The sequence below is a fragment of the Aythya fuligula genome, chromosome 17 (genome assembly GCF_009819795.1).
Source record: "Aythya fuligula isolate bAytFul2 chromosome 17, bAytFul2.pri, whole genome shotgun sequence".
Lineage (NCBI taxonomy): Eukaryota > Metazoa > Chordata > Aves > Anseriformes > Anatidae > Aythya > Aythya fuligula.
In genome coordinates, this window is record NC_045575.1 from 2,071,768 (window position 1) to 2,082,923 (window position 11,156).

At 54.1% G+C, this 11,156-nt stretch overlaps 1 protein-coding gene and 1 long non-coding RNA gene across 2 annotated transcripts; both read right to left on the reverse strand.

Moving 5' to 3' along the window:
- Positions 1-288: 288 nt before the first annotated feature.
- Positions 289-9,129, reverse strand: ALDH2 (aldehyde dehydrogenase 2 family member). Its single transcript, XM_032199205.1, has 13 exons — positions 8,954-9,129; positions 8,130-8,234; positions 7,031-7,171; positions 6,747-6,826; positions 6,128-6,239; positions 5,164-5,292; positions 4,519-4,632; positions 4,036-4,138; positions 3,180-3,364; positions 2,664-2,828; positions 2,180-2,337; positions 1,533-1,647; positions 289-680 (listed from the first exon to the last, which is right to left on the reverse strand). The coding sequence occupies exons 1-13, from the start codon at positions 9,083-9,085 to the stop codon at positions 648-650; spliced, it is 1,572 nt and encodes a 523-aa protein (XP_032055096.1). The 5' UTR covers positions 9,086-9,129; the 3' UTR covers positions 289-647.
- Positions 9,130-9,832: 703 nt separating this feature from the next.
- Positions 9,833-10,917, reverse strand: LOC116496231. The gene is made up of 2 exons (XR_004253996.1): positions 10,852-10,917; positions 9,833-10,560 (listed from the first exon to the last, which is right to left on the reverse strand). It is a non-coding gene; the product is annotated as an uncharacterized LOC116496231 (long non-coding RNA).
- Positions 10,918-11,156: the final 239 nt, after the last annotated feature.

The following is an 11,156-nucleotide window of genomic DNA, read 5'->3' on the forward strand; positions in this document are numbered from 1 at the left end:
TGATGAAGAGAGGGGGCGGGGCTAATGTGTATCGAGGCCCCGCCCAATTGGTTGAGGCCACGCCCCCTCAACCTCCCGCTCAGAGGCGAAGTCTCGCGAGAGTTGCGATGGCACCGCCTGCGGCTCTGAGGCGAAGCCGTGAGGGGAGGCGGGGCTGGGCCCCGCCCCGGGAGTGAAAAGCACAAATAAAAGCGAATAAATCCAATAAATCGCACATTTCTCCCTATATCCGAGTCCTGCCTCAGCTTGCTGACACCCCCCCGTGCTCCAGCAGAAGGCAGGGGCAGCTTTAGTGACAAAACTCTTTATTGTGCGCAGGTACAAAAAGGGAGCACCCCTCACGCAGCACGGGGGGGGGCGCCGTGAAGCGCTTACAAAGCTACCGCAAACAAGCAAATAAATGATTTTCTGGGGGAATCAACCCAAAACATTCATCAGCTGCAACAGGAGCACGGCCCCATTACCACATGGCTGCAGTAGGCTGAAGGCAGAGCTCCTCCGGGCACCTTCCGAAGCATTACATGTAATTTCTTAATGCAGAGTTACACGGCTGCCACCTAAGCTTGGCGTGTGACAGAGGCTTCCTTTGCTTTATTCCTCACAAAGCTGCATAGGTGTCCTCCACACGTGGGGGAGGATGTTGTCCTTTAGGAGTTTTTCTGGGGGATTTTGATGGTTACCTGGAGAAAACAAAGTCACGGGTCACCTTCCTGCAGCACCCCACTGAGGGGAGGCAGAGACAGGGGCCAGCCTGTCCCTGGTGGTGGTCACTGACGGGGTCAGGAGAGCTGTCCTAAGAGGCAGGGGAAGCTCAGAGGTGGTCCCTGCACCTCTCCAGAGGTTCCCCTGCTCGCCAGGAGCCATGCGAGCTCCCTGCCAGGCACATGCCAGAGGCCCTGACCCATTCCAGACCTCGTGCTGGATCACGAGCTGCAGGCAAACCACCTCAGCCCACGAGCTCCATCACCCTTCAGACACTACGCTGCGAGCAGACCGAGTGCCTGCCCTTCTGCCTCGCCTTTCAGGAAGTTACTCAGCCTGTGGATTGCCCAACACCAGCAGTGCTGCTTGAGAGCAGCATTAAGGGCTGGGGGTCACTGCCCAAATTCCCCCTCCTGAGCACTAAGCGCCCAGTTTTCATCTGCAAGTTTATACACACAAAAGCTTCCACCCCACTGACACACCCCCAGCACAGGTTCTCTCTCTCTGGTCTCCACAAAATAAGCTGGCAGAGCCAGCAGGCTTCCACTCCTGACAGTGAGAGACAGCTAAACTGTGCCAAGTGGTGCAGGCAATTGGTAATCTGTCAGTCAGATCACGTACCCTTGCTTTCTAAAGCTGTACAAAACAAGACTAGCTTTCTGTTTTAAATGGTTACACGGAGTTTTGTTTGTGTTACTTCAAAAGTGCAGCTCCAAGTTTGGTTCAAGCATTAGAAAGAACTGTGACTCCCAGGCCCACACCAGCAGGCACAGAGACAATTTGGAGCTACAGCAGAGGGCTGGGAAGTACTCACATAGAGGGATACTCACATTTTTCACCTCTACATATGCCTCCAGACCATATTCTCCCAGCTCTCGCCCGTTCCCAGATGCTTTGTAGCCACCAAATGGGGCTTGTGCACCAAACACATCATAGCAGTTCACCCTGAAAAGGAAAGCACAAGTTAAGCAGCTGCAGTTTCAGAACTGGGTAACTGAAGAGCTTTTTCCACAGCAAATGGACATCCCAGCTGTTTACAGCAGAGGGACAGATGAATTTCTAGACATGATTTCCCCACTTGTTAGCTATCTCAATCATCAGAATTAATCAATACCGGAACCTCATTTTAACAGCCAGGAAGCAGAACACCATGAAATTCATTTGTGTCTTGCACCACACAAGCCCAGAGCCTTGCGGGAGCTGCTGTCATTGCCAACTGCAGTGCTTCAGTTCTGCTCCCCCGTCCCATTCACTAATTCACAATGAGAGCGTGGAAGCTTAATATTCCTAAATTTCACCCAAAGTAGCACTGCAGTTGAAGGTCTGATGTTACATTCGGTGAGGTACTTGTATCCAAATTTGATCCAATTTGATCCAAAGCACAGACAGGCTATCAGAGAGCAAGTGTAACAAGAAATCACAGCCCACAAGAAAGCTGCCAGCACTTTAGGGAGGGAAAAAAAGCATCAAGGCTCACCAAACTGTCCCAGCTCGCAGGGCCTGAGACACATAGTTAGCTTTGTCAAGGTCCTTTGTAAAGACTGCTGCTGCCAGACCATACTTGGAGTCGTTTGCTCTCTCAATTACTTCCTCAATTGTTTTGAACTTCAGAATCTGCATGACAGGCCCAAATATCTGCAAGACCCAAACAGAGCAAGTGAAAAAGTGTGAAGTGGTCCCAGGAGAGGCTGTGGTTGATGCTGGAGCTGTGTGTGTATGTTGGAAGTTGCACAGGACACTACATTCAAAGTATCAGTGTGTCACCTCCTATATCATGAAGCACCCAGCGTGTAATTTGGAGGGAATTTTGCTGCGCTAACTTCCTAAAAAGCACCAAGTTTCTCTTTCTATTCTCATTTCCTGAACGTCCCGTGCTTTCAGACCTGTTTTTTTCTCCACCAGCGGGTGCAAAGGGACAAAGAAGTGTGAAGCTGAGGGCAGGAAGGTGCCGCAGGTCTCACCTCTTCCCTGGCGATCGTCATGTTGTCCTGCACCCCTCCGAAGACAGTTGGCTGGATGAAGTAGCCTCTGTCTGCAGCAGGGCTGCCACCACACAGCAGCTTGGCTCCTTCCCGCTGCCCGGCACTGATGTAGCCAAGGATCTTCTTATACTGCTCTTCGTCCACCTAAGAGCCATCGGGACAGACAGATCAGCTCAGTGTTTGCTGGGGGTAAAAAAAAAAGGGTTCAACTGCAGCCCCTCCGGCACGCAGCTGGGCTCTTGCAGTTCTCCATTTCACTAGGCTGCCAAGCCAGCTTCAAAGGGAGATGAGGATTTTTAAGTGCCAGTTTCAAGGGGAGGTTTTGGAATAATCAGAACATTAATTAGCTTCTCCCTCCTGGCGGTAATGGGCACAGTTCAAAGGAGATGAACTGGGAGACTAGACGATACCTCTCGCCCTGACCTACTGATGCCCAGTGACTCAAAATCAGGATAATTTAATGAGATAACAGTTCCAGACATCTCCTGCTCTCACCTGAGGCCCCTGCTCCGTTTTAAAGTCAAACGGGTTTCCAACCACCCTGGACTTGGCCTTCTCAACGCTCCTCTCCACAAACTCTTGATATATATCTTCCTGGACATATGTTCGAGATCCGGCACAGCAGCACTGCCCTTGGTTGAAGAAGAGGGCAAAGTGGGCTTGATCCACAGCCCAGTCCACTAAGATGGGGGAGAAGAGAAACAAAACCAGCCCAAGTCAGTAAGTGACTTTTTTTTGAACTATTATCACGCCAGCTACTGGAGCATCAGTGACACAAGGTCCTTTCTGATGGTATTTTCTATGCTTTGGTAGTTAGATACAGTTTTAATCAGCATAAAGACCCATTAGAGTATCCCATAACGGACAAAAAAATTCTGATCTGAGGCAGACTCTAGTTCTTATTTGAAATTAACAGATATTAAAGATGAGTTAGTTTGGATCTGGTAGAATTTCCTTCCTTACTAAGGCATTTGGTTCATCCAGATCAAAAATGAACTTATATGCAAGAGATGAGAGAACCAGAACTGCATAACAATAAAAAAGGGGGAGGTAAGCACTAAGAGAAGAAAAACAGAACCGAGAAAGCTGAAGGATGATACAGAAACAATTCTCATCTGCTGATAACTGAGCTTCTCCCCACTCCTGGGAAAGAAGTGGGAGTGAAGAAGTCCTGCTACACAAACACGGCAGCTGCAGCAGGAGGCACAGAGACTTCACGGAGAGAAACCAGCCAGGTGGTGTCAGAGCTGGGGACACACGATACAGGAGAGGTTTCTTTCTCCCTCCAGCTCTGCTTGCAGAAAGCCAGCGTGACACACACAGACCAAACGCTCCGCCAGCGGGTGCTTACTGTCGGCATCAGACATGATGATGTTTGGACTCTTCCCTCCGAGCTCCAGCGTCACCCGCTTCAGGTTACTTTCTGCTGCAGCCTTCTGGATCAGGTGCCCAACCTGCAGCAGGAGAAGAGGCGTTAGGGACTGCCCCCAGCCCGCATAACACCCGGCAGAGCGGCTGGTTTTAGGTCCCAGTCAGCAGTTTAGCAGTAATCCCTTCATGGTCAGGGCTTTGCGTGAAGTCCTCCTAGAGTTTCACCTCTAGCACAAAGCAGATCAAGGAAGACAATAGGAAATACTCTAAAGAAAGCACCTGAAAAGAGTCTTAGGCAAAGGAAAATTCAACGCCATGCTGTAAAGGCAGCTGTATTTCTTGAAGGAAGTTGTAGAAGGCAACACGCCTCCGGTATTCGTACAAAAGAAGCCATACAGGAATGAGATGATCTTTATGTTGACCTTTATGTCCCAGGGGCTTAAAGGTAAAGGTCCCCCCTTACCTCTGTGGAGCCCGTGAAGGCCACTTTATCTACGTCCATGTGGGAAGAGATGGCAGCCCCCGCAGTGGGCCCGTAGCCGGGGATGATGTTCACCACGCCTGGGGGGAATCCGGCCTGCAGGTTCACAGCAGGAGAGGGCAACGTTATTCCTTCCGTAAATCAAGGATTTCACCCACATTCAGCTGTCAGTAACGCTCTGATATGCCTCCCACAAAGAACAGAGCCTTTCCTAGCTCATTTCTTTTCCCAGGTCTTCAGGTTTAACGCTTAATTTCCAAGAAGCAGGACAATTCCTCGCCCCACCCTGCACCCTAAACATGGCTGGGAGCTCTGTATTATTTCAGCTTTTATTTTAGCACATATTTGAGCTTTCTAATCACCCTGAAGTTTATTCAGCTGAACCTCAGAGTCCTTCCCTAAATCAATGAGGATGTTCTCTGCATGTGCATTTATGAAGATGAAGGTGTTTGAATGCTGTGGGTTTTTTTTTTTACTGACCCAAACTCTAAGATACCCAAACCCTAAGATATCCAAGGCAATCTGGCATTTCTCCAGACCAGACAGCCCTCTTCTGTTCCTGTCGCATTACCCCAAACTCCAGCAGTGCTGGCGAGTCGGCTGATGGAAACCCAGCCCTTCCCTCACCTCCTTGATCAGGTTTGCTACGTAGAGGGCACTCAGGGGGGTTTGCTCCGCCACTTTCATCACGATCACGTTCCCGGTAGCCAGGGCAGGCCCCAGTTTCCACGCCTGCATCAACAGCGGGAAGTTCCACTGGAAAAGAAGAAATTTGCTGAGCTTGCAGGTTCCAATTACCGAGCTTTATTCAAATCTGTAGGTGCAGCACCTACGGAAGCAGCCTCTGAGCCTTCCCTAGCTGCGGTTTTTGGCTCCTTTTCAAGCACTGTCTTCTGCTTGCCCAGGAAAACTGTACTGACGTGTGAAGCCTCTCAGTACCACTGCGAAACCACAGCTTTTTTGGAATTAATCTTTACCCTCCATTTAGCCATTAATATTTTTTTTTCATGTTTTGAAAGAAATGCCAGGGCAGCGCTCGCAGACCGGTGAGGCATTTCCATTCAGCTCTTGTGCAATGCAGACACAAAACCTGTGCAAACACAGCGTGCAACAACCAGAACGTGGCTGCTCCTACAAGCAGGTATCACCCTCCATGGATCGTTGCATCCACGGGGCCTTGCTGTTGCCAAACCTCATTGCCCTGCTTGCTGCCAGTTACAGAAACAAGATCAGTTACATAAAACTGAGCTTTGCATGCTAGTTCTCTATTTCCTCATCACACAGACTACCACCTAGCATTAAAAACAGAAGTTTAAACTTAACTGTGGCTCTGAGCTAATGAAGGGGCTAATTTTTATTTATTTATTTTTGCAGCTGATGCAAAATAAATCTTACCCATACCCCATGAAATCAACAAGTAGGTCTGTGCTGCCAGAGCAAAGTAGCAGCCCTCCCAGCTGGAGCGAGGATCACGTTATTTTTAGCATTGGAAGGAAGCAGCGCTTCAAACAGCCTTGCATTTTAAGATACCTCCTCGTTGTAACACTCAGTTCCTGACATTTTTCAGGACCTATTGATACATTTTACTGACCGGGATTATCTGTCCGCAGACTCCCACGGGCTCATGTCTCGTGTAGCAGAAGAAGTCTCCGTCTAAAGGGATGGTTTTGCCGTGGAATTTATCAGCCCAGCCTGCAAAGTACCTGGCAACAAGAAAGTTTTGCTCACTGAATTGAAAAACAGAAAACAAGAAAGATTCCCTCCAGCTGTTTGCTTTCCTCCCTTCTTCTGTCACTTCATACAGCACACCCTAATGCAGGTATTTCCCAGGAAGGTGATTTTAAGAGTGGACAGTAAGTGCAAACTTTCATCTCGCATGTTTGCCAGCGATTTGTATGGCATCTGGTGTGTCAGTCCTGCACCCAACCAAAGCTTACTCCATTTGTGTAAGTTCTGCATGTGGTCAGAGAGCAACAGACGCAGAACAAGAGCCCTTTGGAAAAAATCTCAGGAAGAAAATTCCTTCTGTTTGTACTTAACCAAAAAAAAAAAGGTAAGAAAGAGATGGAAACAGATTGAAATGGCCAGATAATAGCAAGGGGTCGGAACCAGCCTGAATCAGAGGCATCAGAGGCTCAGCTTCCACAGGCAGCCGAGCAGGAGCGTGGGGCACGAAGCGACCACACTGTCAGCACAGCCTCTGCGCCTACCTGAGACATTTGACCACCATGTCCAGATCCACCAGGTAGGAGATGGAGTAGGGTTTGCCATTATCCAGAGTTTCCAGCGCCTACAAAAGACATTGAGATTGCCTGAAGCAGGGGATGGGAAAAAAATCACACGTCTAGATTTCGATTTGATTCTCGAGACCCAAGACTACCTCCCAAGACCACCTCCCTGTCCCCTGCAGCTGTGGCTGACGTCCTCGCCGCACCGATGGGTGCCCACCACCCATCTCTGCCCCGCCTGAGGGCCCACGGAGCGCGATACGCACCGCCAGGTAAGCCCGGTCCCTCTCAATCAAGTCAGCCAGGCGATTCAGCAGCTTCCCGCGGTGAGAAGCATCCATCCTCCTCCAGGGCGAGCCCAGCTGGAAAGCTGCCCTGGCTGCCTTAACAGCCTTGTCCACATCGGCCTGTAGAGGAGCCCAGGAAAGGCGGGTGAGGAAGGAGCAACCAGCTCCCACCTCCCTCTCCCAGCACAGCTGATGTCCTCCCTGGGCTCCAGGAGGAAACACCACCCGTGCCTCTTATTTCAGCTATGTGGAGTGCAAATATTGACGTTATTCCTGCAATATCCTCTGCTGGGTTAATATTTTCATCGTAGAACAAGGCAAGGAAAGAGCTCTAGAAGTCTGCTTTGACGCTCTTTCAGGGTTTGACTTCACCAGCACAGTCTAAAGCACTTTTTTCCTTGATCAAATGTCTCTAACCCCTCATTTTGTCCAGTCGGGACATTAATTTGGTTTTAGTTGTTCTTCTGTTCTGGCTTGCTGTAATGGTCTCGCCAAGACAAGCCGCTGTGCCATGGGCGAGCAAACAACAAAGGGTTCCCTCACTCACCCCTCCCCTGGGGAATACAGACGAGTTTCCAGCCTGGAGGATGAGCCCCAAATTGCTGGGAAACAAAACCTTGCTCTGCCACAGACTCCCAGGAGGGCCTTGCATAGAGCACAGGGCAATTATACGGCTGCTCCCAGCCCTTTCTCTTTCATTTCTTAACTCCCCCGGGCTGGGGACAGTCTCCCACTCCACGCGTGCAGCACGGGGAGGCCGTTCAGGCACCACTGCCCTTCTGCCTCCTCTCCTGCCGTGACTCTGGGTCACGCTCCCACCACAGCAAGGGGCTCAGCGTTCACCCCTGCCTGGCCCAGCAGCTTCCACCCACGGCTGCTCCTCCACAGCCCAGGCTCCACTCCACTCTGTCTGCTCCTCCCCACCCTTTCCAGTCCCAGCTTGCCACTGGGAAGAGGCAAAGCCGGAGGGTTTTGTGAGAGCCGTGCTGGGGAAGGACAGCAGCAGCCCTGCACGTGGCATCGGTGCAGGTCAGCCGCTCCGCGATCCAAACAAACAGATCTCAGAGGGAATATTTACCTTATCGCCCTCGGCAACCTGGCAGATAACTTCTCCTGTGGCCGGGTTGATAGTTGGGAAGGTTTTCTTACTGACTGCATCGTGCCACTCGTTATTTATGAAAATCTGGAAGGAAGGCAGCAAAGCAGGGTCACGCCTCGGAGGCAAACCGAGGGGAATCGCTGGGAGCTTTTATTTGTTTGCTGGCTTCTCAGCAGGCTGCTTAATTCAAGGGGCTCAGCTTGCGGGGGCTCCAAAACCACACGGATCTGGAGGCGATGTTCTGGCCCAGACGGAAAAGCAGCTGCCAGCCAACAAAAAGGATCCACACCGCGGCAGTTCCCCTCTCACCGGGTCCTTCCAAAGCCCTGGGGAGCCTCGGGCAGCGGCACCGCGCCCGTTTCACCCACGGTACCGGGGCTGCATCGCCCCCAGCAGCCGGTGCCGGGCAGCCCGGGGAGCTGCGGGGACTTTGCTCGGGCACGGCCGGGTCCGGGGCAGCGGGGTCGGCCTGGGGCGGGCCTGTTCTCGCCCAGCTCCGAGCCACGGCCACGGGGAAGGAGCGCCCAGCCCGTGTCGCGACACCCACCTACATCGGGACAACCACCCATATCGGGACACCCACCTATATCGGGACACCCACCCATCTGTGTCGGGACGCCGGCCCAGCCATATAGGGACACCCACCTATGTCGGGGCACCCCCAACCGTGTCAGGACACCCCCCTATGTCGGGACACCCCCCCATCCATACGAGACACCCCCTTATATCGGAACACCCCCAGCCGTGTCGTGACAGCCCCCCACCTTCCCCCCAGCCTGCCCGCCCCCCCGGGCCGGCCCTACCTTGTTGTAGGCGATCTCGGGGCGCGGGTTGGGCGCGGGGATGGGCGAGGCGGCGGCGGCGGCCGAGAGCGGAGCCCCCGGGCGGGCCGGGCCCCGGCAGAGCCGGGAGGAGCGCAGCAACAGCCGCAGCATCGCCGCCACCGCCAGCACCGCGTACGCCACGCGCCACGCCCCCTTTGCGTGGCCACGCCCCCCTCCCGTTCATCACCACGCCCCCTTTCATTCATAACCGCGCCCCCTTTCATTCATCACCACGCCCCCTCCATTCATCACCACGCCCCCGCCAATCATAACACGCCCTCTCGCCTCGCCCCGCCCCCCCGCACGTGCAGCGCGTGGCACGCGGCGCGGCCGCCCCGAGGTTGTGGCCGCTCCGGGCGCTCCCCCCTCACCGGGTCCCGGCGGCTCCAACCCAGCCCCGTTCGTGGGTTTCGCACCGAGGGGACGTCCCCGGGGAGCCGCAGCCTCCGAGGCTCGGGCTGGGACCCCGCTCGCTGCAGGATGAGGCGGCGGGAGGCGTAAAGGCAGCTGCAGGCTCCCCGAGTCTCCCTTCACAGCCCAGCGCCTGGGGGAGGTCGGGTTTCATCCTGCGGCTCCAGCAGGCGCAGCTCAGGTTGCAAAGGCTCCCCTGCAGCCGCATGGTCTTGGTGCTCTCCTGCTGCTCCCCTTGTTCCCCTGGCAGCAGGGACGCTGAAATAAGGTGGTTTTGTAGAATTGGGCTGTGAGAGCACGCCCGTGCTGGAGGAGCCAGCAGCAGGAATCGCCACCCACGCGTCAGTGCAAGGACGCTGCCAGGCTAGCGGGCAGCTCAGAAGTGGCAGACGCCACCATCTCACCATCCCCAGCAGAGTTTCCAACCAGAGCAAAACGGGCAGAGGATACCGAAGAGTTGAACTTTTTAATCTGGTGAATTCCAAGAATTATGTCCAGCACTTGAATATTGAATTAATACCAGAGAACATGAAAAGAGCCCAGGAATTACCACAATCACAAGCCCCCAGTCCTCCCTGCTGCTGGTCCATGTGGAGCACTGAAAGCCCCCACTGGTCTACGTCACCCCTGATCCCCAGGAAAACCCAGAGATCCACCACAGCCCTGGAGCCATCGAGTCCTCCCCGTTCCTCCCAGTTCCAGGGCCTCCCCAGAAGCCAGAGTCCTCCAGGAGTTCCCCACCACTGGAGCCCCAGCACCCACGGGCTGCTGGAGATGTGCTGAAGGAGAGAGGCTCTGCTCCATTGCTCCATCTTCATTCCCAAACCCAGCACTCGCACCCCTGGCCCTGCTCTCCCCACTGCAAGGCTCCGTGCCTGCAGCCTCATGACCCAGGGATGGAATTTGCCCCACAGCTATTGAGCCCATGGCAATAAAGGCACTGAGCCAGATAACAGAAATGCCTCTGAAATTCAAAAGCTCCCAGGCTGCAGATAACACGACCCCTCCCACGCCAGAGGGGCTGGTTTGGTCTCACATCCAAGGCTCCCCAGCGCTGTCTCAGCTCTGTTTTGGAGCGTGCTGTCCTGCAGGGCACACGGGACCTTCAGCCAGATGTGGGACCTTCAGCTGGACGTGGGGCTCGGGCCTGGGCTGCGATGTTCTGCTCCAGAGACCTGTGTGAGAGTGAAATCCATGCCCATGCAGGGCAAGGAAGGAGCTGCAGGAGCAGGGAAGCACAGCAGCAAATGCCCCAGCTCCTTCCAAACGCCCTATCCTCGTTGGGGATCCCAGAGCAAACAGGACAAACCACCCCTTAGGCTCTTTGGCCCCAGGCTGCAATGCCTGTGTGACATTCCTGGTGTGCTCCTCCCGGCCCCAAAAGGCGGCCCCAAAAGGCGGGTGTCCCCCTGCTGCTTTATCTGGGCCACAGGAGGATCAGCTGAGAGGTGTACGTGCCTGCTCACCTGGCTAGCCTGATCCCCGGCCTGCCCAGTCAGCATCGGAGACACGGCTCTGGCTCTGGCACTCTGCCTGCTGGAAGGGGACGAGACACATTAAACCCTTCTCCGTCCCCCCCTGGCTCTTCCCCAGCCGTGACAGTGCAGCCACAGGCCGGCTGTTTCAGCCAGGCACACTCATGTTTGCTCAGAGAGAGGCTGAGCTTTGCTGTGCTCCCCTCCAGAAGCTCTCCCTGGGGAACGGGGAGCATGGGCAGCCTCTGGGACCTGAGCGTTCCCGTGCAGGGCACGGCAGGATCAGCCCAGGCTGA